General features: G+C 41.4%; 2 protein-coding genes across 4 annotated transcripts; both read right to left on the reverse strand.

The window, feature by feature from the left end:
• Window positions 1-28: 28 nt before the first annotated feature.
• klhl8 (kelch-like family member 8) lies at window positions 29-27,533 on the reverse strand. Of its 3 annotated transcripts, XR_004566030.1 has the most exons (14): window positions 27,455-27,533; window positions 21,739-21,958; window positions 21,374-21,435; window positions 21,025-21,190; window positions 20,546-20,866; window positions 20,263-20,449; window positions 19,978-20,121; window positions 17,995-18,106; window positions 12,628-12,796; window positions 12,010-12,169; window positions 11,210-11,411; window positions 10,212-10,458; window positions 9,721-9,723; window positions 29-39 (listed from the first exon to the last, which is right to left on the reverse strand). XR_004566030.1 is itself a non-coding variant. In XM_034192303.1 (12 exons), exons 2-12 carry the CDS (start codon window positions 21,934-21,936, stop codon window positions 10,335-10,337), a joined length of 1,845 nt encoding a protein of 614 aa, XP_034048194.1. In that variant the 5' UTR covers window positions 21,937-21,958; window positions 27,455-27,533; the 3' UTR covers window positions 10,109-10,334. The 3 variants fall into 3 exon arrangements, 2 of the variants coding, with proteins under 2 accessions (XP_034048194.1, XP_034048195.1); XM_034192303.1 differs by lacking the exons at window positions 29-39; window positions 9,721-9,723 and having other exon boundaries at window positions 10,109-10,458; XM_034192304.1 differs by lacking the exons at window positions 29-39; window positions 9,721-9,723 and having other exon boundaries at window positions 10,109-10,458; window positions 21,374-21,431; window positions 21,735-21,958.
• On the reverse strand, window positions 63-844 carry LOC117529506 (C-type lectin domain family 17, member A-like). The gene is made up of 2 exons (XM_034192305.1): window positions 348-844; window positions 63-249 (listed from the first exon to the last, which is right to left on the reverse strand). The coding sequence occupies exons 1-2, from the start codon at window positions 525-527 to the stop codon at window positions 91-93; spliced, it is 339 nt and encodes a 112-aa protein (XP_034048196.1). The 5' UTR covers window positions 528-844; the 3' UTR covers window positions 63-90.
• Window positions 27,534-27,627: the final 94 nt, after the last annotated feature.

Here is a 27,627-nt window from a genome sequence, read left to right on the forward strand (position 1 = left end):
CCACAGTGCTCATTGCCCTGCCAGTTGTCAGGCTGTCCACTTCTCCAGTATCTGAAACAACAAAAAAAGTACAGGTAAGCTTTAGGTAATCTACGTTTTATCTTCTGACGATGAAGTAGTAGTAAAGATCACATACTCCAAGAACTCTAAATAAGGACTCCCATCTGACCACTCCCAGGTTCCTTCCGTGACTCTGTCGTTCAGGCCGATCCAGTAGATATCGTCATCGATCTGTGTGCTCACCCAGAGCTGGAAATGTGAGAAAATCACATCAACTGTAAAAACATGGAGAAGCTTTGACCAGATTTCATTTAGGTTATGTTGGCAGCTCGTGTAGGTTGTCTCACCCTCTCATGGATGTTCTGAATGCTCATCAGGTTGGCATTACGGCCCAAACAGTACGCATTTGCCTCTAACCACGTCTTTGCATCAGTGGAAAAGTAGTAACATCGACCCTCGTACAGTCTCCAACCTTCCTGACATTGGCAATGGGCTGAAAAAAAACCCCAAAACAATAAACTGTCCATTTTAATGTACAACTAGCAGTTCAACTGGTTGTGCTTTAAATGAGGAAAGGACACATACACACAAAATTGCTAAATATATTCCTCCTCCTTCAAAATTCATTCCCAAGCCCATGTAGCATGTTTGGTTTGGTTGACACATCAAAACATTGCTGAGATATATGACCTCAGGTCCTGTTTGGTAGCTTCGACTGTACAGCGTGTCTGCTTTGAAAAATCCAAAAGCCATAGATACAATTGGGAGGGTTAGTCTAAAGATCAACCATAGCAGTTTGTTGTTTTTTCTTTTTTCGTACTATCCAATATGGTGGAAAATCTGGTATGGTAGCACCTGATGTCATTGGATGCATTGAACTCAACTTGTCACCTCCCTAACTAAAGCCCTTCTCCCCTGGTCACTTTAGATGGGCGGCCAGTTCTAGGAAGAGTCCTGATGGATCTGAACTTCTTCCATTTACAGATGATGGAGGCCACTGTGCTCATTGGGACCTTCAAAGCAGCAGAAATGTTTGTGTACCCTTCCCCAGATTTGTGCCTCAAGACAATCCTGTCTCAGAGGTCTACAGACACTTATTTTGACTTCATGCTTGGTTTGTGCTCTGACATGCACTGTCAACTTTAGGACCTTATATGTAGACAGGTGTGTGCCTTTCCAAATCATGTCCAATTAGCTGAATTTACCCCAGGTGGACTCCTATTAAGCCGTAGAAACATCTCAAGGATGATCAGTGGAAACAGGATGTACCTGAGCTCAAGGCTATGAATACTTATGTGATCTTAGTTTTTATATATAAATCCATTTTCTTTCGCTTTATCCGGAGTCGGGTCGCGGGGGCAGAAGCTCAAGCAAAGCCGGCCAGACCTCCCGATCCACACACACACCTCCCCCAGCTCCTCCGGGGGAACCCCAAGGCATTCCCAAGCCAGCCAAGATATGTAGTCCCTCCAGCGTGTCCTGGGTCTTCCCCAGGGCCTCCTCCCAATGGGACGTGCCCGGAACACCTCTCCAGCGAGGTGTCTAGGGGGCATCCGGAAAAGATGTCCGTACCACCTCAACTGACTCCTTTCGACGTGCAGGAGCATTGGCTCGACTCTGAGCTCCTCCCGAGTGACCGAGCTTCTCACCCTATCTCTAAGGGAGCGCCCAGCCACCCTGCGGAAGAAACTCATCTCGGCCGCTTGTACTCGTGATCTCATTCTTTCGGTCATGAGCTAAATCTCATGACCATAGGTGAGGATTGGAACATAGATCGATCAGTAAATCGAGAGCTTTGCCCCCCTACTCAGCTCTCTCTTCACCACGACGGTCCGATACAGCGACCGCATCACTGCAGACGCTGCACCGATCCGTCTATCGATCTCACGCTCCATCCATCCCTCACTCGTGAACAAGACCCCGAGATACTTAAACTCCTCCACTTGAGGCTAGGACACTCCACCGACCTGAAGAGGGCAAAGCACCTTTTTCCAGTCGAGAACCATGGCCTCGGATTTGGTGGTGCTGATTTTCATCCCGGACGCTTCACACTCGGCTGCAAACCGCCCCAGTGCACGCTGAAGGTCCTGATTTGACGAAGCCAACAGAACCACATCGTCCGCAAACAGCAGAGAGGAGATTCTGTGGTTCCCAAACCAGACCCCCTCTACACCCTGGCTGCGCCTAGAAATTCTGTCCATAAAAATAATGAACAGAACCGGTGACAAAGGGCAGCCCTTGCGGAGGCCAACGTGCACTGGAAACAGGTTTGACTTACTACCGGCAATGTGAACCAAGCTCCTGCTGCAGTCATACAGGGACCGGATAGCCATTAGCAAAGGACACTGGACCCCCCCCCCCCCCCCCCCCCAAGGGTGCCCCGAGGGACATGGTGGAACGCCTTCTCCAGATCCACAAAACACATGTGGACTGGTTGGGCGAACTCCCATGAACCCTTGAGCACCCAATGGTATGGTCCAGTGTGCCGCGACCAGGACGAAAAACACACTGCTCCTCCTGAATCCGAGGTTCGACCATCGGTCGAATTCTCCTCTCCAGTACTCTGGAATAGACCTTACTGGGTAGGCTGAGGAGTGTGATCCCCCTATAGTTGGAACACACCCTCCGGTCCCCCTTCTTAAACAGAGGGACCACCACCCCGGTCTGCCAATCCAGAGGCACTGTCCCCAATCGCCACACGATGTTGCAGAGGTGTGTCAGCCAAGACAGTCCCACAACATCCAGAGACTTAAGGTACTCAGGACGGATTTCATCCACCCCAGGAGCCTTGCCACCAAGGAGCTTTCTAACCACCTCGGTGACTTCGGCCTGGGTAATGGATGAGTCCGCCTCTGAGTCCCCAGTCTCTGCTTCCTCTTCGGAAGACGTGACGATGGGATTGAGGCGATCCTCGAAGTATTCCTTCCACCACCTGACAACATCCCCAGTCAGGGTCAACAGCTCCCCACCCGCACCGTAAACAGTGCTGGTGGAGAGCTGTTTCTGCCTCCTGAGGCGTCGGACGGTTTGCCAGAATCTCTTTGAGGCTGACCGATAGTCCTCCTCCATGGCCTCCCCGAACTCCTCCCAGACCCAGAGTTTTTGCCTCTGCGACCGCACGGGCTGCGGCACGCTTGGCCTGCCGGTACCTGTCAGCTGCCTCCGGGGTCCCACCTACCAACAAAGATAAGTAGGACTCCTTCTTCAGCTTGACGGCATCCCTTACTTCCGGCGTCCACCACCGGGTTCGGGGATTGCTGCCGCGACAGGCACCAGAGACCTTGTGACCACAGCTACAAGTGGCCGCATCGACAATGGAGGTGGAGAACATGGTCCACTCGGACTCCATGTCTCCAACCTCCCCCGGGATCTGGGAGAAGCTCTCCCGGAGGTGGGAGTTGAAGACCTCGCTGACAGAGGGTTCCGCCAGTCGTTCCCAGCAGACCCTCATGATATGTTTGGGCCTGCCAGGTCTGACCGGCTTCCTCCCCTCCCAGCGGATCCAACTCACCACCAGGTGGTGATCGGTCGACAGCTCTGCCCCTCTCTTCACTCGAGTGTCCGAGACACGTGGCCGAAGGTCAGATGATACGACTACAAAGTCAATCATCGACCTCCGGCTCAGGGTGTCCTGGTGCCACGTGCACTTATGGACACCCTTGTGCTCGAACATGGTGTTCATGATGGACAAACTGTGACTAGCACAGAAGTCCAACAACTGAACACCACTTGGGTTCAGATCAGGGAGGCCATGCTTCCCGATCACCCCCCTCCAGGTCTCACTGTCACCGCCCACGTGGGCGTTGAAATCCCCCAGGAGAACAATGGAGTCCCCAGTTGGAGCGCTATCTAGTACCCCTCCCAGGGACTCCAAGAAGGTTGGATACTCTGCACTGCTGCTCGGCCCGTAGGCCGAGGCAACGGTGAGAGACCTGTCCCCGACCCGAAGGCGTAGGGACGCGACCCTCTCGTTCACTGGAGTGAACTCCAACACATGGCGACTGAGCTGTGGAGCAACAAGCAATGCGACCCCAGCTCTTCACCTCTCCCCGTGGGCAACGCCAGAAAAATGAAGCATCCAGCCCCTCTCCAGCTGTGCGTGGAGGTGAGTCGACTATCTCTCATATATATATATATATATATATATATATATATATATATATATATATAATAAATTTGCAAAAATCAAAAAAAAAATTCACATTGTCATTATGGCGTATTGTGTGTAGAATATTGAGGGGAAAAATTAATTTCATCCATTTTGTAATAAGGCTGTAATAAAAATGTGGAAAAAAGTGCTGTGAATACTTTCTGGATGGACTGTAATGCCCTTCTTACACCATAGATGAACTGCAGTGTCTAAGAAGGAGGGAGGAAAGAGGTGATTCTTACATAATGGGCCAAGAGGAGAAGCAGAAACACATTTGATGTGAAGTCAAAATTGATACTATATTTTAAGAGAGGCAAGTACAGCAGGATTATCTGCGTACCGAGACAGGGACATGGGGAGATATTAGGTATTAGAGGAGGTGATGGTCTAGTGGTTAAAGCGTTGGGCTTGAGATCACAGGATCCTTGGTTCAAATCCCAGCCTGACCGGAAAATCACTAAGGGTCCTACAACTAGGGCAAGGTCCTTCATCCCGTAGTTGCTCCCGGTGTGTAGTGGGTGCCTTGCATGGCAGCACCGTGACATCAGAGTGAATGTGAGGTATTGATGTGTAAAGTGCTTTGAGCGCCTGATGCAGATGGAAAAGCGCTATACAACCCTCTGGCAATAATTATGGAATCACCAGCCTCGGAGGATGTTCATTCAGTTGTTTGATTTTGTAGAAAACAAGCAGATCACAGACATGACACAAAACTAAAGTCATTTCAAATGGCAACTTTCTGGCTTTAAGAAACACTATAAGAAATCAGGAAAAATAATTATGGCAGTCAGTAACGGTTACTTTTTTAGACCAAGCAGAGGGGAAAAAATATGGACTCACTCAATTCTGAGGAATAAATTACGGAATCACCCTGTAAATTTTAATCCCCAAAACTAACACCTGCATCACATCAGATCTGCTCGTTAGTCTGTATCTAAAAAGGAGTGATCACACCTTGGAGAACTGTTGCACCAAGTGGACTGACATGAATCATGGCTCCAACATGAGATGTCAACTGAAACAAAGGAGAGGATTATCAAACTCTTAAAAGAGGGCAAATCATCACGCAGTGTTGCAAAAGATGTTGGTTGTTCACAGTCAGCTGTGTCTAAACTCTGGACCAAATACAAACAACATGGGAAGGTTGTTAAAGGCAAACATACTGGTAGACCAAGGAAGACATCAAAGCGTCAAGACAGAAAACTTAAAGCAATATGTCTCAAAAATCGAAAATGCACAACAAAACAAATGAGGATCGAATGGGAGGAAACTGGAATCAACGTCTGTGACCGAACTGTAAGAAACCGCCTAAAGGAAATGGGAATTACATACAGAAAAGCTAAACGAAAGCCATCATTAACACCTAAACAGAAAAAAACAAGGTTACAATGGGCTAAGGAAAAGCAATAGTGGACTGTGGATGACTGGATGAAAGTCACATTCAGCGATGAATCTCGAATCTGCATTGGGCAAGGTGATGATGCTGCAACTTTTGTTTGGTGCCGTTCCAATGAGATTTATAAAGATGACTGCCTGAAGAGAACATGTAAATTTCCACAGTCATTGATGATATGGGGCTGCATGTCAGGTAAAGGCACTGGGGAGATGGCTGTCATTACATCATCAATAAATGCACAAGTTTACGTTGATATTTTGGACACTTCTTATCCCATCACTTGAAAGGATGTTTGGGGATGATGAAATCATTTTTCAAGATGATAATGCATCTTGCCATAGAGCAAAAACTGTGAAAACATTCCTTGCAAAAAGACACATAGGGTCAATGTCATGGCCTGCAAATAGTCCGGATCTTAATCTAATTGAAAATCTTTGGTGGAAGTTGAAGAAAATGGTCCATGATAAGGACCCGAAGGCGTAGGGACATGCAATGTACAATGGTACATGCAAAGCTGATCTGGCAACAGCAATCAGAGAAAGTTGGAGCCAGATGGATGAAGAGTACTGTTTGTCACTCATTAAGTCCATGCCTCAGACTGCAAGCTGTTATAAAAGCCAGAGGTGGTGCAACAAAATACTAGTGATGTGTTGGAGCGTTCTTTTGTTTTTCATGATTCCATAATTTTTTCCTCAGAATTGAGTGATTCCATATTTGTTTCCCCTCTGCTTGGTCTAAAAAAGTAACCGTTACTGACTGCCACAATTTTTTTTTTTCCTTATTTCTTATAGTGTTTCTTAAAGCCAGAAATGACTTTAGTTTTGTGTCATGTCTGTGATCTGCTTTTTTTCTACAAAATTAAACTGAATGAACATCCTCTGAGGCCGGTGATTCCATAATTTTTGCCAGGGGTTGTATAAATGCAATCCATTTAAAATGAGGAAATTAAATATTTTCTGCTCTACAAATAAAAGGGTGATTCTTTAACTACGGGCACTATTGGCCTTGTAAATGTAATTTCCACCACACCATTGCCTTACAATATAAAGCGCCTTGGGGCAACTGTTTGTTGTGATTTGGCGCTATATACATGTGCTCTGATGTTACTGTTTATCTCCATAGAAACTACCCACACAATCTTTCATACAAACTTTTTAAAGGGACATTATTGTTGTGGTGGAAATTACAGCAATAGTGTGGGACAACTACATTTTGTTTAAAAAAAAATCACAACAGTTGTATGACATTGAATACCCCAATTATGTTTTGATCATTTTACTGATATTTTATTGAGATATTTTAAAACATTAGAAAAAACGTTTGTTTACTATTCATTTTTATCATTGAAGATCATAAGTCTGGGTGTGGGACAAGCACAAAACGGCAATATTTGCATATAATGATGCTGAAAAAAGGTGAAAAAGTCATCATAGACTACTAGGACAAATTTCTTAAAACACTTTCATTGTAAAGATAACTATAAAAGTGTGAAATTTCCCCCTTTTTTTTCATAAAATATGATCAAGGGACATAAAAGTGCCCGTAGTCTAAGAATCACCCAAAAATGTTGAACAGTTCATATATAACTTCAAAGGGCGAATGAATCATCTATATGTGAATCAGTCATAAAAGTCTCATGACAGTTCACAATGTCCAACTATGCCAGTACATGCTCAGTGTTTTCACATCAGTTTTGGGTTTAATGTTTGACTTTAACAGTTTTTCCAGACATGACAACGTCACGCAGTTTACACAGAGCTGTATCGAGGTGAATGACCACAAGAAAGCAAAACTATTTACTGTATTGTAAACAATTTTGTGATAGAAATAAGGCAATTGTCCAACCTTATGTTCTGTTGGGGTAATTTAGAAGTAGTACAACCCCAAATCAGAAAACGTTGGGATGGTATGGAAAATGCAAAAACTACTGATTGCTACATTGACTTATTTCATTGCAGATCGTCTGAATCCAAGATATTTCATGCTGAGTGTGGTCAACGTAATTTCATTTGTTAATGTAATCCATTCCTGCTTTTAGGGCCTGCAACACATTAAAATAAAAGTTAGTTGGGATGCTGAACCACTTCGCAATTTTGCCATTTGACATTGAGGATACCAAGCAATGGAGTATTTCAGGTATTATTTTGTCTGTTTGTCATAGATACATATTTTTTTCCTTCAAAATCCTCCATACATTCTCTACACGAGCCAGTCCAATACCCATAACCTCTTCTACTGTAGCCATGCCTTTGTAATGTGTGCAAAATGTGGTTTTGCCCCAAGGGCCTGATCTGACCTACAACAAAATGTAAAAAAAAAATCCCACAAAATAGCTTAAAAAAAAAAAAAAATCAAATCTGGCTTAACACCACTGCAATGGACTAGCACCCTGTGGGGCATGCCACCTGTCACCCAATAAAAATTGAGATAGGCTCCAGCACCCCAGCTACCTTTTAAGTGGAATAAGCGGGTTTAGAAAATTAATGGATGGATGGATGCCCCCCCCCCCCATTTTAAAATTATACAATGGGATAAATTTGATTTTTCATATCGGTCAATACAAATAAGTTAGTTCAATCACCCGCAGACACCAAAAACGGTCTTAAAATATGACTGAGCTGGAAATGACTCAAGTACCAACTCATTTTCTCTGCAGAATATTCAACTTGTGATTTGACAAAGGAGAAAACAAAAAATAAAACATACCACCAGCAAGAAGGGCAGCAAGACCGAGCAGCAGCAGCAGCAACATTCTTTGTCTTCTGTCCATCAGCTTCTTGACGTTTCTGCTCTTAGGGAGGATTTCTACGTCCCATCAACGTCAAGGTTTTCTGTAAACCTTCCTGAGCGTGTGATCTGTTCTATCTGTTTACAGACGTCTGAGCATCTTCTGTTTGGTTCACTTCTTTTTAGCATCCGCCCATAGTCCAAAGACTAAAAGCAGTAAACATACACCTTTTTTTTGCAACATGGTATACTGCAAAGAAAAATATAGCTGACTGAAATACTATTTTAACCGCACCGAGGTACTCGTGGCCGACGCGGTGCGAGGTGGACAGCACAAGGCTCTAGTACATACTAACTCCAATAATAATAATAATTAGCTTTCTTCAACATCACAATTAATGGCTATGAAACAATTTTTTTCAGTCATAAAACTCAGTGAAAACACAGTCACAAGTTTATAACAGCCACACGCCAAATGTCAATAACCGGCAGTTTCAATTTGTTACTATTTAACTCAGTTTAAGAGATGAAAAACACACTTGAAATAATCACGTTCTCATTACTGCACATACTATAATTACATAAACTCTGTGAATCTGACAGGAAACAGAAGCTTGTAAGTTAAAAACAGGTTTTCCTTCATCCACGTACATTTACGGTCAAAGCAAACCATAAGAGAAATGCCAGAGTGCCATATATGACAGCCATATATGACAATGAGCGGCAGGGAGGTTCCAAATACTAAAATTTACACAACTTTATTATATCAACTGATACCAACACCAGATAGATAAAAGCAATCGGAAAATACAGCAGTTTTACAAACAAAAAAGTCTTAACTTTAAAAAGATGGCATCTTAAATCAACTTTAAGAAAAAGATACAGTACGTTTCTAACACTGCACGACTATCAACAATAGAACATAAAATCCACAATATTTAACTTGCATACCATGTATATTGCATTTTAAAACCATCATACTTCCTTTAAAAAACCCTAAGCAGACCTGCATGTTAAATAAACATCTCAAAACTTGCATATAATATGAACAACATGAAATTTATCACAAAAATATATCCAGGGTTCACATCTATTCTAGGAAAATAGTGCACAGCAACCAGTTAGATAGTAAAGTATAATACCAAAGATACACAGGTTTTATGATACAAAATCTCTGTATATTAAAATAGAACTGAACCATTTGCAGAGACAAATCTCGGTTGAATCTCACATGTGTGATTCGGGCCTCTGACAGTCCAGCTATCATCAAATATTCTGTTTCAAAAAAATCCTTTTGTGCCAGTTTCAACAAACTTTTAGCGACATTGTAAAAATTAATTTGAACTGGAGCGGTGATCTGTATTGCTCTGATCAGTTTAAAGCAGCAATTCAGGTTTGAGCGGGGGGTTGGACCAGATCTGGGTCCCATTGTCCTACAATTACTGACGGCCTTTACGATATTTGGCACCTGCAGCGGTTGTGAGAACTGATTGGTCCAATCGGCCGCAAATGATTGTTTGTACACAATTATGATCAGAAACATCACCTTCTCTGATGCTGTTTGATCAAATAAATTGTCAACACTGTGGAAAACGGTTTCAGAAGAAAAAAAAAACAACATACTGGAAAAACCCAAAAATCTCCATATTGTGAAAACAACTGCAGCCTTAAAGTGTTTGTAATAACTCTGAAATTCTGAATTTAAATTCAGCTCTTTTGCACCAGAGTCCAAAAATTAAAACAAAAGAAGATACAGTACAAAAATACAGCGTCACTGACAGCAAGTTATAGCAGCAAGAGTGGAGGGAGGAGGCTTAACATGTCTCATTAGACGGCTCAGAAAAAAAAAAAAAAAAAAAAAACGCCAGTCCTCTCAGACGTCAGTCAAACCGCTGTCATATTGATCAGGGAGCGCGTGCAGGCTGAATGAACATCAACATGTGGAACCAGTTACACTGACTGCACCGTCTGTCACTGACTGTGTGCTTCGTGTTGTGTGCAGTGTTCTCGTCTGATTGGTGGCCTGACAAACAGACAGTCACATGGGAGGCGGGCCGCCGATCACATGCAGTTGACCACATTGCTGGAGCCTTGGCCGACGTCCCTGATCTGGCTCACGTGAGACGAGCACACGGCTACCCCGGCTCCAGCGCGGCAGTGTGACACCGAACCCACCAGCTCCCATCTGGACAGAAAAACAAAAACACAAAGGCGGACAATGTCAGTGCTCAACAAGGTTTTCCTACTAGCCTAAAAAACTGTTCACAGACTGGCACCTTCCTACCTGGCTGACTTAGTAAAACCCTACGTCCCGGTCGAGGCCTTGCGCTAGCAGGATGCAGGACTATTTTGTGTTCCTAGGGTGAATAAAAGGTCTGTGGGGCAAAGAACTTTCTCCCTATCATGCCCCCTTCCTGTGGAACTGTCTTCCAGCATCAATAAAGCAGTCCGATTCTGTGGACACTTTTAAAGCCAGATTGAAGACGCATCTGTTCTCCCTCTCATTTAGTTAGCATATTTGTCACAATGCTTTTTATTGTTGTCATTATGCTTTTTATTTATTTTAATATTTCTTTTTTAATTGTGTCTTTTAATTCATTTTAATTATTTTTGCGTTTTGTGTGAAGCGCCTTGGGGCAACACTGTCATGAGTTGGCGCTCTATAAACTGAATAAATTACAAATAAGATTGTGAAGAAAACAAGTGATACTTGCGTTTTCCTGTTTTATTGAACTGCATTCTATTGTCAGTACAATATTCACAACACGCATCACAACATGACTTCATGGTTACATGCACAGTTTGTGGGCTTCTCCAATTTATTAGATATTGTTTATTTGCATTGTTGCAATAAATTCTCTCCAGTGAAACTTGCTTCTACTCATACATCGCACATCAAATGTGAAATAAGATTACATTTTTATCAGTGTTCTCACCTGTTCATTCGAGGTTCAAAAGCCTCGACAGTGTTCAGGTAGATGTTTCCGTTGTGGCCTCCGACTGCGAACACTCTCCCCATCACTGTGGCCACGCCGACTCCCCCGCGTGGCGTGGTCAGCTCGGACACGTACTCCCAGCGGTGCATCCGCGGGTCAAAGCGCTCCACGGAGCTCAGGGGTGAATTGTCATCGAAGCCACCTTCGGGAAATAGAAGAGCCAACTGAAAATGATCTGAAACCTACAAAAATACTGTAAGACAGCCTCTGAAAATCCGAAGATTAAAGGGTGCATGCAAATAGGAAACAAAATTCAGGTGCTCTTTGATTATGATGTAACTAACAGGAACAATTTATTCGATCCACTCTAAGACACAGATAAGCTTAACCAAATGTCACAATCGGAATGGTCTAAATTTTAATTAACCTTAAGAGACTTCAAACTGAAGTGGTGCAATAAAATGTCACCCTTGTGATTTCTCAGTAAATCAGTAACCAGACAGCTACCGATCATGAGCATTTGGTTTTCCTGATTCAGACATCAGGGTTTAGAATTATTTGTGTGTAACTCAGAAGCATGTGACAGGACGTTTCCTAAACATGATACCCAATAAAGTGGAATAATCACAAAAAAACAAAAACAGTATTTACAAGATTTTTGTTACCCAATACGCTTCTCTCTCAAAGAGTATTATTACACAGGATTTTTTCTTTGGTTTTTTAACCAAATAAATGATTCTGTTAAGGACATTAGCTCAGGAGAGCGTTTTATTGCTCAAAATTAGAGTTTCTCTTCTTACCCACTACATAAAGGCAGCCGTTGAGTTTGCTGACTCCGTTTCCAGCCCGTCGCTGACCCATTTCTTTGACCTCTGTCCACTTGTTGAGGTGGGGGTCAAATCTCTCCACACTGGACAGTGATGCCACACCATCGTTACCTCCCACAGCATACACATAACTCTGGGGAGAAGAGAGTAGAAAATAATGGCTTACACCAGCAGTCTCAAACCGGTTCCAGAAAGGGCCAAGAGGGTGCAGGTTTTCTGTGCAACCACCCACTCCAGCAGGTGATTTCACTGATTAACATCACTTTGAGCAGGTGAAATCAGTTAATCAGTGAAATCACCTGCTGGAGTGGCTGGTTGCACAGAAAACCTGCAGCCTCTCGGCCCTTTCTGGAACCAATTTGAGAACTCTGGCTTACATGCTTGACATTGAGTCTTCTTCGCGATTACATCAGATTCTTTGGGATAGAAGCAAAAACACACAGTGAGTTGTGCCGAGACAAGAATCCAACCTGCTTTGTGTCATGACACATTAATGTGTATTATCACAATAACATCGGATTGATTCCTTCCAGCTGATAGAAACTTGCTGTATAAATCACACTGACATGCTAACTGATTCTTTAGTCTAACCCCCAAAGCCACAGATCCCACTCCTCCTCGGGGTGTGTTCATTGGAGCCACGGCACTCCATCGGTCACTTTCGATGTCGTAGCGCTCCACGTCGTTGAAGCAGGAGTTGTCATCCAGACCACCAATAGCGTAGATGGGACCACCAAGAGCAGCCAATGCAATGCCCCTCCTAAGAAACACACACGTCGTCACTCAAAGCAGACGAGGCTTCTGCAAATTACCCAACGTACTCTGTGTCTACTTCATGTCACCAAGGAACGGTGCCAGCAGCTGGCTATGCCTTTTATGTGAGGTATTCATCTACAACCCCTGGGAAAAATTATGGAATCACCGGCCTCGGAGGATGTTCATTTAGTTGTTTAATTCTGTAAAAAAAAAGCAGATCACAGACATGACACAAAACTAAAGTAATTTCAAATGGCAACTTTCTGGCTTTAAGAAACACTATAAGAAATCAGGAAAAAAAAATTGTGGCAGTCAGTAACGGTTACTTTTTTAGACCAAGCAGAGGGAAAAAAATATGGAATCACTCAATTCTGAGGAAAAAATTATAGAATCATGAAAAACAAAAGAACGTTCCAACACATCACTAGTATTTTGTTGCACCACCTCTGGCTTTTGTAACAGCTTACAGTCTCTGAGGCATGGACTTAATGAGTGACAAACAGTACTCTTCATCAATCTGGCTCCAACTTTCTCTGACTGCTGTTGCCAGATCAGCTTTGCAGGTTGGAGCCTTGTCATGGACCATTTTCTTCAACTTCCACCAAAGATTTTCAATTGGATTAAGATCCGGACTATTTGCAGGCCATGACATTGATCCTATGTGTCTTTTTGCAAGGAATGTTTTCACAGTTTTTGCTCTATGGCAAGATGCATTATCATCTTGAAAAATGATATCATCCCCAAACATCCTTCAATTTTAAAAACATTCAACTGATGGGATAAGAAAAGTAAACTTGTGCATTTATTGATGATGTAATGACAGCCATCTCCCCAGTGCCTTTACCTGACATGCAGCCCCATATCATCAATGACTGTGGAAATTTACATATTCTCTTCAGGCAGTCATCATTATAAATCTCATTGGAATGGCACCAAACAAAAGTTCCAGCATCATCACCTTGCCCAATGCAGATTCGAGATTCATCACTGAATATGACTTTCATCCAGTCATCCACAGTCCACGATTGCTTTTCCTTAGCCCATTGTAAGCTTGTTTTTTTCTGTTTAGGTGTTAATGATGGCTTTCGTTTAGCTTTTCTGTATGTAAATCCCATTTCCTTTAGGCGGTTTCTTACAGTTTGGTCACAGACGTTGACTCCAGTTTCCTCCCATTCGTTCCTCATTTGTTTTGTTGTGCATTTTCGATTTTTGAGACATATTGCTTTAAGTTTTCTGTCTTGACGCTTTGATGTCTTCCTTAGTCTACCAGTATGTTTGCCTTTAACAACCTTCCCATGTTTGTATTTGGTCCAGAGTTTAGACACAGCTGACTGTGAACAACCAACATCTTTTGCAACACTGCGTGATGATTTACCCTCTTTTAAGAGTTTGATAATCCTCTCCTTTGCTTCAATTGACATCTCTCGTGTTGAAGCCATGATTCATGTCAGTCCACTTGGTGCAAGAGCTCTCCACTCCTTTTTAGATGCAGACTAACGAGCAGATCTGATTTGATGCAGGTGTTAGTTTTGGGGATGAAAATTTACAGGGTGATTTTTTTCCTCAGAATTGAGTGAGTCCATATTTTTTTCCCTCTGCTTGGTCTAAAAAAGTAACCGTTACTGACTGCCACAATTTTTTTTTTTCCTGATTTCTTATAGTGTTTCTTAAAGCCAGAAAGTTGCCATTTGAAATGACTTTAGTTTTGTGTCATGTCTGTGATCTGCTTTTTTTTTCTACAAAATTAAACAACTGAATGAACATCCTCCCCGAGGCTGGTGATTCCATAATTTTTGCCAGGGGTTGTAAAAATCAGTGAGTTTGCACACATTTGTAAAGCAGAAAAATCAACAAGTTTTGACAACTTTGTACACAAGGTGGGATTTCTATGTAATTAAGCACACAATTTGAACAAAAAGCATAAAACCATGAGGGCTGGCTGAAAATCTCTGCCTCCTACACAGTTTTTTCATTAACAAGCAAGATACTCACATGAATCATATCTACTTAAAGCTTGGAAAGGTCTCTACCAAGTAGTGTCATTACTTTGACACAGTCACCGTCCCTTACTACACACTTCTGCCAACGCCAGACACGTTTTTTTCCATACAGGGTCAAAAATATACAGACAACCTCTAATATTTGGTGAATATAACTCAGCAACTTTAACCAGACATGTTGGTAGCCTCAACAAGCTTCTGGCAGAATTGTGGTTGGACATTTGACCACTCTTCAATCAATCAATCAATCAATTTTTTTATATAGCGCCAAATCACAACAAACAGTTGCCCCAAGGCGCTTTATATTGTAAGGCAAGGCCATACAATAATTATGTAAAACCCCAACGGTCAAAACAACCCCCTGTGAGCAAGCACTTGGCTACAGTGGGAAGGAAAAACTCCCTTTTAACAGGAAGAAACCTCCAGCAGAACCAGGCTCAGGGAGGGGCAGTCTTCTGCTGGAACTGGTTGGGGCTGAGGGAGAGAACCAGGAAAAAGACATGCTGTGGAGGGGAGCAGAGATCGATCACTAATGATTAAATGCAGAGTGGTGCATACAGAGCAAAAAGAGAAAGAAACAGTGCATCATGGGAACCCCCCAGCAGTCTACGTCTATAGCAGCATAACTAAGGGATGGTTCAAGGTCACCTGATCCAGCCCTAACTATAAGCTTTAGCAAAAAGGAAAGTTTTAAGCCTAATCTTAAAAGTAGAGAGGGTGTCTGTCTCCCTGATCTGAATTGGGAGCTGGTTCCACAGGAGAGGAGCCTGAAAGCTGAAGGCTCTGCCTCCCATTCTACTCTTACAAACCCTAGGAACTACAAGTAAGCCTGCAGTCTGAGAGCGAAGCGCTCTATTGGGGTGATATGGTACTACGAGGTTCCTAAGATAAGATGGGACCTGATTATTCAAAACCTTATAAGTAAGAAGAAGAATTTTAAATTCTATTCTAGAATTAACAGGAAGCCAATGAAGAGAGGCCAATATGGGTGAGATATGCTCTCTCCTTCTAGTCCCCGTCAGTACTCTAGCTGCAGCATTTTGAATTAACTGAAGGCTTTTTAGGGAACTTTTAGGACAACCTGATAATAATGAATTACAATAGTCCAGCCTAGAGGAAATAAATGCATGAATTAGTTTTTCAGCATCACTCTGAGACAAGACCTTTCTGATTTTAGAGATATTGCGTAAATGCAAAAAAGCAGTCCTACATATTTGTTTAATATGCGCTTTGAATGACATATCCTGATCAAAAATGACTCCAAGATTTCTCACAGTATTACTAGAGGTCAGGGTAATGCCATCCAGAGTAAGGATCTGGTTAGACACCATGTTTCTAAGATTTGTGGGGCCAAGTACAATAACTTCAGTTTTATCTGAGTTTAAAAGCAGGAAATTAGAGGTCATCCATGTCTTTATGTCTGTAAGACAATCCTGCAGTTTAGCTAATTGGTGTGTGTCCTCTGGCTTCATGGATAGATAAAGCTGGGTATCATCTGCGTAACAATGAAAATTTAAGCAATACCGTCTAATAATACTGCCTAAGGGAAGCATGTATAAAGTGAATAAAATTGGTCCTAGCACAGAACCTTGTGGAACTCCATAATTAACTTTAGTCTGTGACGAAGATTCCCCATTTACATGAACAAATTGTAATCTATTAGACAAATATGATTCAAACCACCGCAGCGCAGTGCCTTTAATACCTATGGCATGCTCTAATCTCTGTAATAAAATTTTATGGTCAACAGTATCAAAAGCAGCACTGAGGTCTAATAGAACAAGCACAGAGATGAGTCCACTGTCCGAGGCCATAAGAAGATCATTTGTAACCTTCACTAATGCTGTTTCTGTACCATGATGAATTCTAAAACCTGACTGAAACTCTTCAAATAGACCATTCCTCTGCAGATGATCAGTTAGCTGTTTTACAACTACCCTTTCAAGAATTTTTGAGAGAAAAGGAAGGTTGGAGATTGGCCTATAATTAGCTAAGATAGCTGGGTCAAGTGATGGCTTTTTAAGTAATGGTTTAATTACTGCCACCTTAAAAGCCTGTGGTACACAGCCAACTAACAAAGATAGATTGATCATATTTAAGATCGAAGCATTAAATAATGGTAGGGCTTCCTTGAGCAGCCTGGTAGGAATGGGGTCTAATAAACATGTTGATGGTTTGGATGAAGTAACTAATGAAAATAACTCAGACAGAACAATCGGAGAGAAAGAGTCTAACCAAATACCGGCATCACTGAAAGCAGCCAAAGATAACGATACGTTTTTGGGATGGTTATGAGTAATTTTTTTCTCTAATAGTTAAAATTTTGTTAGCAAAGAAAGTCATGAAGTCATTACTAGTTAAAGTTAATGGAATACTCAGCTCAATAGAGCTCTGACTCTTTGTCAGCCTGGCTACAGTGTTGAAAAGAAACCTGGGGTTGTTCTTATTTTCTTCAATTAGTGATGAGTAGAAAGATGTCCTAGCTTTACGGAGGGCTTTTTTATAGAGCAACAGACTCTTTTTCCAGGCTAAGTGAAGATCTTCTAAATTAGTGAGACGCCATTTCCTCTCCAACTTACGGGTTATCTGCTTTAAGCTACGAGTTTGTGAGTTATACCACGGAGTCAGGCACTTCTGATTTAAAGCTCTCTTTTTTAGAGGAGCTACAGCATCCAAAGTTGTCTTCAATGAGGATGTAAAACTATTGACGAGATACTCTATCTCACTTACAGAGTTTAGGTCTCTTCTTGGCAGAATTGGTAGCATTCAGTTAAATCTGTTTGTTTCCTCAAAAGGACAGCAAAAAAGGAGAACCAACTGAATCTTGTTGTGGATCTGGATACCAGACAGAGAAAACAATCTGGCTCAGATAACAACTGGAACCTGGATAACAAGGTAGATCATTTAATGTTAAACTTTCTTTAATATTGTAAAATGAGTTTTCCAAGGATTTTGTCAATTTCTCATGAATAAATAAGACCTGAATCTCTAACAAGGAGTCAGCATGGTACAAATGTTTTTGATGCATCTCCAATAGTGCATATAAAATATATCAAAGCACAGATCTACATATGGTGGCAGGGAAGCCCAAGTTTTGGTGGCAATATGCACTTTGTGATTGTCCTAAAGTAGTTGATAGAGCATCTGTTCCCAGTTCATACAATTTACCCCAAATACAGTGTGTGTACGATCATCTGTGTACCTCTTAGTGTTCATGGAAGCTTTCATCATCCACTTGTTGGTGAGGGGGTCAAACATCTCCATGTTTCCTAGATGTTCATTACCATCATGTCCGCCAACAGCATAAACCTTACCTAGGCACACAAAGATCACGCAGTTGTGAAGCAAGTCTGCACATGAGTGTAATCATCTGATGTACAACTTGTCAATGGCAGCGACAAGCAAAAAAAAAGATCAGATTCAGTATCCAACAATAACCAATGTGAACTGACAAATGATGGTTCCAATAATATATGGGTCTTAGTTGTACTGACAAGGAATACTGCATTAAAAACAAAACATGCTACTCATAGATAATATTATGGATTAGAAATACAATTAGGAGTGGAAGAGATAAAACTGATACTAAAATATATATGACAGAACAGTTAATCACAGTTCATCAATATGCTCAGCAGGAGTTTTTCTAAACCGGAAATAGGAGCGCCATTCTGCCTTGTTTCGGCTGTGCACCCCCTTGCCAAAATGTTCGATTATTTGCGGTGGCTGGGCCTAGACTTTGGAACTCTTTGCCCATTGAGTTGTGCTTGATAAGTACTCTATCTCTGTTCAAAGCTAAACTAAAAATCTATTTGTTCAGAGTTGCTTTTAGTACATAGTTTTATTGTGGCTGTTCATTTGTTGTTGATTTTATGCACTGATGTGAAGCACTTTGGTTCAGTAGTCACTGTTGTAAAGGGCTATACAAATAAAGTTTGATTGATTGATGTTGATTTTTTTTAAAAATTTTTCTGCGTTGTTCCTAGCATACAGCCTTCCCCTCTGCAATTGATTCTTCCGTAAATACATAACATCAATGACAGAAAATAGCAAGCCCATTTGTAATAAAAAGCGTATTTCTTTCCAAAATGCCATGCCATGACAGTAGGAATGCACAAACATGTCATATTTCACACAGCTCCCACGCTCAACACTAGTGACAGTAAAATGGATCAAATTTGTTCCGATCTGTTTTATTTCTTTATTCCAAATTCACATGATGTCTCAGCGGGCTGCACATTGGCCACAACACACATCAACTTTGGTCTGGAATTCTCATTCAATTGAGAATTTCACAGACAAGAACTACTGTAATTACTGAGACATCAACAACAGAAATATAACACAATGTTGTACAAGACAGCATACTTATCAGACAAGACCAACTAAAAATGTCACAGAGGGAAATGGACCTTGGCAAGGGAAGGCAGACATGTTTGTTGCCTGAGGATGAAGACTAAGGTCTGAGTCAGCACCTCCAGTGGCAAATTTGAAGGTCAAGGGACTCGGAGAGGGAAAAGAGGTGGGGATCCGTGTTTGTAAAAAGAGAAAGCTTGGCAAAACAGAAAAATAAAAATGAAATGGTGGCAGGAATGACAATTCTGTTATGCCATGAGTTGATCACACAGATGTACCAAGCCAGACGGGTAGGATCCAGGCAATGCAAAGTGGGGCCTTTCATAGAGTCAGGGGATTACTTTGTTGGATGGAAAACGTCATTGGATCTTTGAACATACGTGAGCTTCAACTGCTAATGAAGTGAATGAACAGGATGAGTAAAATAAAGGATTTTGATTATCATGTCTTAGTGGGTTTGTAGCTTTGAGGTAGGTCTCCAGACAGTGGAAAATTTGAGAACTCACTTTGCTGGATAAGGGGGTATTTTTTGGGGGGGAGAAGTTGAAGTGAGATATGGGGCATGTTCTACCTCAATGACAACATCACAACAAAATTTTTTTTAAAGCTTTTATGTTTTGTTGGATTGCACAAATGTCCAGTGACAGAATTAACTGATCATACAGACACCTCTGTCGAGCAGGAACACGGACCACAATCTCAGTCTACTATTAATTTAAAATTACAAAGTTACATGAATATTCATTACTCATTTCATGGATTAAAATCCAGCTTTTTACTGTCATATCCTCAAACATTGCCTTTGTGTTTTCTGCCAAAAACCTCTTACCTCCTACAGATATCACACCCACATGGCGCCGTCTGCTGTTCATCTCAGGTCCAAAAAACCAACTGTTCTTGGTTATGGAATAACACTCGATGCTACGAAATGGGTCACCAGAACCACCCCGGCCACCCACGCAGAACAAAACACCTACAGTAGTTAAACAACATTTCACAGATCAACAGTCTTATAAAAGGCATTTATTTTTTTTATACATCTTAAAAATACTGACAGGAATTCACGCATCAAATGTCATCTGAGCAAATCTGACAGCCATCATGTAAGTCCTACCTGCAGTGTGTTTTCGGGGTATGGTGCGTACTGAATACTCAAAGTCCGGCACTGGCTTGTTGCTGAGATGGAGGTGGTAGTTCCTCGCTTCATCCAGCAAGTCTCGACAACTCAGGTTCCCCTTGATCATCTCATCCTTAGCCACTGTTCCTGTCAGGAACTCCACGGGGAGCAGGGGGAGGCGCACCTGGGCACAAAGTGAATTGCAAGTTGTCAGGATCCACGTCACACTTTATAAACCTGACTAATCAGGTCTAACACACTGAAGGGTGCCATCTCTGACCTGAGACATGATCTGGTCTAGCCAGGCCTCGTGGTACTGGGGGTTAGCTTTCAGCCACTTGACTGCTGCATTGTACACCTGTGTCTCTGAATGGATGTTTAGATCACTGGAGGACAAAAGGGTACGCAGGTGTTGAGGCGACACACATGTGAAGTCCTCACACTCCACTACCTCAGTGAAGTGCTCGCATGCGTAGCGGTCAGCCATGTCCATCAGATCCACACGATTATGACTTTCGGCAAATGTACGAACTGCCAGGCAGTTGGTGGGATGAAAGTGGGCCTTCATGTACTCACAGCAGGCCCTCGCTACCAACTCCACCTAAAGAGTTCAGGCAGGAAAGAAGCCAGGCAGCTGATGTTATCACTACACTTTGAATTCCAAAATAACTGAGCACCACTAAGCTGCCCCTGTCACTGAATCCAATAAAAATGAAATCTATGTGAGCAGTGCTCACAGACTTCTGTGTGTTTGTGTACCTGAAGGATGCAAGCAGCATAAAGTAGCGGCTGAACATTATCCACAGTTAACGTGAGCTTGGAGGAGTAAGCAAAGTGCACCAGGTCCTGGATGGCGTCACCGTCAAAATCCTTGATCTCAATCAGTTCCTGTTTGGCCTCCGACATGTCAGACAGAAACATCGCCCTGTGGGAAAACACACACAAACCATTTACATTATGTGAAGTCACTGCATTACACCTACAGACTAAGTTCCACAAATTTTTAATTGATTCTAAAATCCCCTAATCCCCCCAAATAAATAAACCTCAGCACTGCATTAAAAGATGTAATCATTTTCCAGGTTCAAGAGATAAGAACAAAACATACCTGAAGTATGGGATAACACAAGCCAGCACTAGCTTGTGACATGGTATCAATCTGCTGCCAACCTACAAACACAAATATAGAATTATTAATTACCCAAGACAGCCCACAACACAGTAAGACCATGAAAATGGAATACTGCAATGTATGCAGCCAGAGAGGGTAAAGCAAATCTAAATAAACCAAACAAGAAAAATGTAATTACCCTCAACACTGAAGTTAGATTCCAACAAACTGCTAAACTCACACAGAAAAAACTGAATTCATCATTATAGGAGTCAATCAAACAACAGCAGTGAATAAAAATAAACAAAAAAATTTAAGGTTGGTTAAGTCATGCTGTCACTTTAGCAAAAAGAGCGACCAACCTTCAGCGTAATGTCACAGAGTTCCCCAACGTCGTAGAAATGTCTCAGGGAATTATGGAAGTCCTTCCACGCTTCATGAGCCTCAAAGATGAAGGAACCATCGGGCTCACAGTCTGCTTTCGAGCTCCTGCTTCCAGGTCGCTTCTCTTTACACTTCAGCTGCTTGGCATGGTCAGGAAGGACATCTCCTGGTGCCATAGCTGGCTACAGGATACAAAGCCTACAGAGAACGAGAGAGCGACACCTTATGAACACAGCAAGAAGGGGTGGGAGATGTGGGACACCCTGCAGCCAACGTCCCCGCCAAGTTACAGAGTTAATCGTTCAGAAGACAAGAATCACTGGCAGTGTTTTAATTGTGTAAGATTTCAGATGTACATTTTATTCAGTAGGTGGTGCTGCAGCTTGTTCTCTTGCTGCTGTCTGCAGTACCAAGGAACAAACCATGTCAAGGGTCACAAGTTCTTATTCAAAATTATTTGACAAAGTTCACTACAGAGAAACATGGCAAATTTCATGCAGATCTGTTCAGCAGTTTATGTTGTAGCTTGTCCTATATGATCCAGACACACGGACGCTCCAATTACATACTCCCACACTCTGTGGAGGAGGATTAAAATATTCTACTATAAACAGCGGAAAAACCCAAAATGTCTTTAGCATGTACGATCGCACAGAATGTGTTTGCACTGATAAGATTTTCACTATGAAACGCCAGCAAAGATAATACTGATTTATAGCCCAAAAGCACAGCTTAAATGTTAGATGTGTATGTGTGTGTGTGTGTGTGTGCATGATGTAAAAATAACTGTCAGTCATAACCTGATGTCAGCAGAAGAAAAGTGAAATTACACCACCTGCCAGCTGAGCAGGTTTGGATAGCATCCCCCCCACCCTCAGTGTTACTTCCCCTTTACTCACTCAGTAGCAAACGCATCAACATGAATAAAGACAGAAAATTTCTCTTCACACTTTCACATAATGATGAAAACACTGAGGGATGTCCTACCTCAGAGCTACTGTAGTCTGATAAATCTCCACAGATGAGACCTGAAGCAGGCAGCTGGAAGCCAAAGCTCCTCCCACACTTTACAAATGATAAACTGAGTTTGAAGCCGCCTCTGGCACTGAATAGACTCAGTGTATCGACCCCTCATTATTAGTCCTCTCAGCTGCAAGAGCTGATAACAAAAGTCTCATCATATGCATCAGCAATGAAAGGCTCATACCATGAATCCTGCTGAACACCATAAAAGGTTTATTTCCTCTTATCATTATTCAAATGTATGGAATTTATGCAAATTATTAGTTGAGTGAATAGGGTTTTAAAAAGGAATAGTTTGCACCATGTGTCATACTTAGTTATCATGTGACATATATGTTATTAGGGGTGCTGGAAAAAGATCGATTCACGTCCGAATCGTGATTCTTATTTATTAAGATTCTGAATCGATCCAAAATGTCCAAGAATCGATTTTTAAAAAGCATTTTTTTAAAACATTTTCTTGCTTACTCACTGCGTGTACTGTTTGTCAGGCAACGGCCTCCGTACTACAGCGTCCCCGTGAGGGGAGGGTCCGGCGTGCTTCAAACATTCGTGAGCTGCAGCTTAGCATGGCGGATGAAGAGCTAATTCAGCCAACACCGGCTTTGCTGAAGGCAAATGTTTGGGCGCATTTTGGATTTTATTATTTGCTGCGTAAGAAGGAGCTTGACATGACTTATGCAGTGTGCAAAATCTGCAAAATGAAAGTCAAGTACTTCGGAAACACTTTAAATCTGCAAGCCCACATGCTACACCATCACCCGGAGCTAAAAGAAGCGGAACAGCAGTCTCTGCTGAATACTGACCAGCGCACACTCTATCACTTCGCTAAACTGCCAGCCAACTCTGAATGAGCAAAGCAGATAAGTAAATTTACATCTTTAGAATCACTTGATTAACCTTATAAAGCTGCATTTTCTTAAACAAACATTTTTTTAAGTAATAACTATTTCTCAGAGTTCTTTCAATCAAAAATCGATTCTGAATTGAATCGTCACCCCAAGAATCGGAATCGAATTGAATCGTGAGTTGTTGTAAGATTCACATCCCTATATGTTATATGTCATAGAATCCAATAGACGTTGATTGTTTGACCTTCACTTTGGACAGTAGGCTAAACATTCAACATGGTCAAAACTATTCAATTTATTAATCTTATTAGCTCAACCAATAATTTGTATCACATTTTGCCAAAATTGGAGCAACAAGCTGAAATTGACCTTTGTCAACATGTTTGCTGTTTTTACCCCATAACTTCATAACATTCAGTTAAAGATAGTCCAAACTATACCTTTTTGGAATCTGTATAATCAGACGAATGATGCGATATAGTTTTCAATATGTTAGGAGCATCTTTGAATTTTGACCGCTGTGTACTTCTTCATTGACCCCTACCTGGGTGCCTATTGAAAAATCAAATGGATAGTCTGCTTTTTCAAAACTGTAATGTCTAAGGAGTATTTGTGCTGAATTTGGTGTTTGTATCACCATTTGAAAGATTTATCTGTAAATATTCTCTAATCTGCTGCACTATTAGTGGAGAGTTACCATGTCAGGAAAAAATTCTGCCTTCAGTTTTAGTCTGCCTTATGATCTTACAAGCCTTATAGCCAACCACTCCACCATGACACTGCTCGCTGATGTACTAATGCAAGGATATTAAAAAAAAATGGAATTGGAAAATGCACAATTTGGGGCTGAATACATAAAATGGGGCACACAATGCTGTGTTTCAGACCTTTGGGAGGGATGCATGTTAATAATTGCTCTTCCAGTCTTATGAAATTATTTTATTTCCAAAACAGACTTTGTAATATAGATTTAACTCAAAGATAAGTGTGGCCTTCAGACGAAAACCATTTGAGGACAGTGTTGTATTATTTATCATGAATAAACAGAATAACACTCAATTTATCACATGCACAACACTGCTTCTCAACTGTGCAAAGTACATCTTACCAAACAGGAAAATACTATATTTATTAATTTTCCATATTAAAAATGAACTTGCAAATCACGAAGAAAAAAAAAATCCTTCCACATTGGACTAGATTGGGAGACACGTCAATAGAAAGTGCAGCAAACTTAAGTTTCAGTTAAACTGGAGAGACACACCAGAACAGCATGTCAAGGTGTTTTTTTTTCTATTTTTTAAATTTGTGCATCTTTTTTTTTAGTGCAGCTGCAACTTTCACTCTGATTCACCTGTACAAAAAGGCCTTCAACAAGGCAATCAGAATGCAGCGCCTTACACAAATGTACACAGAGGGCGGATACACATTCAGTAGGACCTGCTCTTGTAATGATTTGGGGTGTTTTAAAATGGAAAACGTGAAGCGCTGTGAATACTTTCCAGATGGACCGTATATTAACTAATAGGTGCTCTGGTATAGAGCCCGACCGATATGGATTTTTGAGGCCGATGCTGATAATGATATTTGGATGAAAAAATTGCAGATAATTGATAAATCGGCTGATTTGCCGATAGACGATAAATCAGCCGATGATGTTATTATTATTTTTTTTTAATGAATAAAATGTTCTTTTTTGGACCCTTAACAAAAAAGGTATGAGCTAAAAGCTGAAGCTTTGTCCTCATATTGATTAACTTTATAACAGAGAACAATTTTCAAGTTCAAAAAATGCAATCAACCTTTGTGAAATTAGCAAATACATATCCTTAAAAAGAGTTGTGAAATACATCTGATCTTGTACCTCTTGTTGCTGCATTCTATCGGCAAAATTTCGGCCGATAGTGAGTACTTTGAAAAGGGCTTATATCGGCCGATAATATCGGCCGGCCAATATATCGGTTGGGCTCTACTCTGGTATGCCTCATGCGTCATCTGGAGTAATAAGATGCCAGAAATTTGTTTTACTTTCATCAGATCTTTATCTCATAAGGCACAAATTCTAATGAATGAGACAAAAGGAAAATAAACTGAAGACTTCTGCCACCAAAATTGCCCAACCCATCCCACCCCACCCATAAACCACTTTTTTGAGTATCAGCAGCATCAAATCTTTGCCCTTCTCTGTATATTAATACAGGCAAACAGATCACTACTGATCTTCCTTTTTCTTCCCATAAAGGTGATGTCGTGTGCAATGCTATATTTTATGCCACATTAGAAAATGCTGACTTAGTGGATTAGTCATTTGAAGGAAAATATATCACCTATTTTGCTAACTGATGAGCATGTATTAGTCACAAAGGCTGTTTATTTTGTGGTTCCAAGATGTGAAAAAGTGGTCATTTTTGCTGCTTGACATCCTAAATATGCTTCCACTACAGACCACTGGTCAAGCCATGCATCTACACAAGAAGGTCTCGAGGTCCTCAGTCAGGCAGAACATACTATAAATACTACCTTGCAGATGCACATTTAACCTTTCCTTCCACACATTTAATTGTACTTATATAGGAACTTATGTAGGAGACAGAGATTCCACCACATACTGGTTAGCACCACAGTTTCAATTTGTAGACTTCTGATGTTTAATACAGATAGTGCACATAATAAAATGACAAGTAGTCTTTTATTTCCTGGCATACCAAAATGTCATACTTTTGAAAAAACATACTTTGTTCAGAATAACAACAGAAGTATTCTCCACAGTATAGGAAGGTCACTGAAGCCCCCAAACAGACATCACCATTGAGGCCATGTCATGCTGTTAGGTCATTAAACACAGGGGTCAATTAAGGTAAAGTTTTTCTCCACTACTCATAACCAATCTCTCAGGTCTGAGAGCATGTAGTCCTGCTGTGCCATTCCAGCATTACATCACACTATAGAACCATCTTGGAACCCGGATGCATACGAGTCCATTCCTACCTATTAAAAGTAACCATTTGCCTGTTGCAACCAGCTGAAATGCAGGCATCCCCCGGACCTCTCCAACCACTGGTGTCCTCGGCTCTGAGGCACCTGCATGCTGGGTCATGACCAAAGCAATGCACCACAAAAGGCTCCATCAAAATGCTCTTTGTGACTATCCGTCTGCCACAATGACAGCTTTGATCCCACTTTGAACTTTAATAGAGCACAATATTCTTTAAACAAGGCCAAATTCAACAATGAAAGTGAATTATAATTGCAGGCCTACAACACTGACAATGGACAGATTGTTGCTCTCTGTATTGATCAGTCATGACAAAACCTACTTTGTCCAACTAAATGTGCAAACTTTTGGACATGGGCCTGACCAGTATCTGTTAAATGAGGCTTTTGATATCAGAACCAGGACCTGTCGTACTGATTTTCACCCTTCATCATTTATCAGACACTTTAAACGAAGTACACATATACTGTGACTGTGGATAAATAACGACTGTACGCTTCACAAATAGCTAGCATTTATTTAAAAAGAGCTTTTTGTCTGTTTATTGCTACAACTGTGTAATATTAGCTGTGTAAACTAAAATTTAACCTGCAACGTCCATATCTCGGAAACTAAAAGAACACACCTCTGAAATTAAGACATTCTACATTAAATTAGCAAAGTAAACACATTAGCATGTTTGCTAACATTAGCGCACAGGAAGGCTAACACACGGCGAACGCTGACAGGAAACCAAACACCGAAAATAGTGAACGTTCAAATGCACGAGACAACATAAACACAAGTTAAACGTTGTGATAAGTGAAATATAAATAATTTGGATACCTCATGTCGCAGCAAGAATTAACATCCCGGTTTCAATGAGAGAAATGTTTGGCACGTTTGTTGTGATTCCCGATGATTCATGGGTAATGTAGTTTTAGTGCGTGAAGCTGCTGTGAGGAATGAGGATAATAAAAGCTTCCAGTGTGAAACAGTAAAGTAGTCACATTTTTAAC

This window comes from Thalassophryne amazonica, chromosome 17, assembly GCF_902500255.1.
Source record: "Thalassophryne amazonica chromosome 17, fThaAma1.1, whole genome shotgun sequence".
NCBI classification, from domain to species: domain Eukaryota; kingdom Metazoa; phylum Chordata; class Actinopteri; order Batrachoidiformes; family Batrachoididae; genus Thalassophryne; species Thalassophryne amazonica.

Bases quoted from the DNA above. Each gene is read 5' to 3' on its own strand.
- klhl8 (XM_034192303.1), bottom strand. From the start codon at position 21,936: ATGGCACCAGGAGATGTCCTTCCTGACCATGCCAAGCAGCTGAAGTGT. The intron at 12,170-12,627 runs GTTAGACTAAAG...TCTTCTCCCCAG, and splicing joins TGGGATCTGTGGCTTTGGGG to AGTTATGTGTATGCTGTGGG. The intron at 10,459-11,209 runs GTGAGAACACTG...TTTTCTGTCCAG, and splicing joins TTTGAACCTCGAATGAACAG to ATGGGAGCTGGTGGGTTCGG.
- LOC117529506 (XM_034192305.1), bottom strand. From the start codon at position 527: ATGGACAGTTTATTGTTTTGGGGTTTTTTTTCAGCCCATTGCCAATGT. The intron at 250-347 runs GTGAGACAACCT...TCACATTTCCAG, and splicing joins TTCAGAACATCCATGAGAGG to CTCTGGGTGAGCACACAGAT.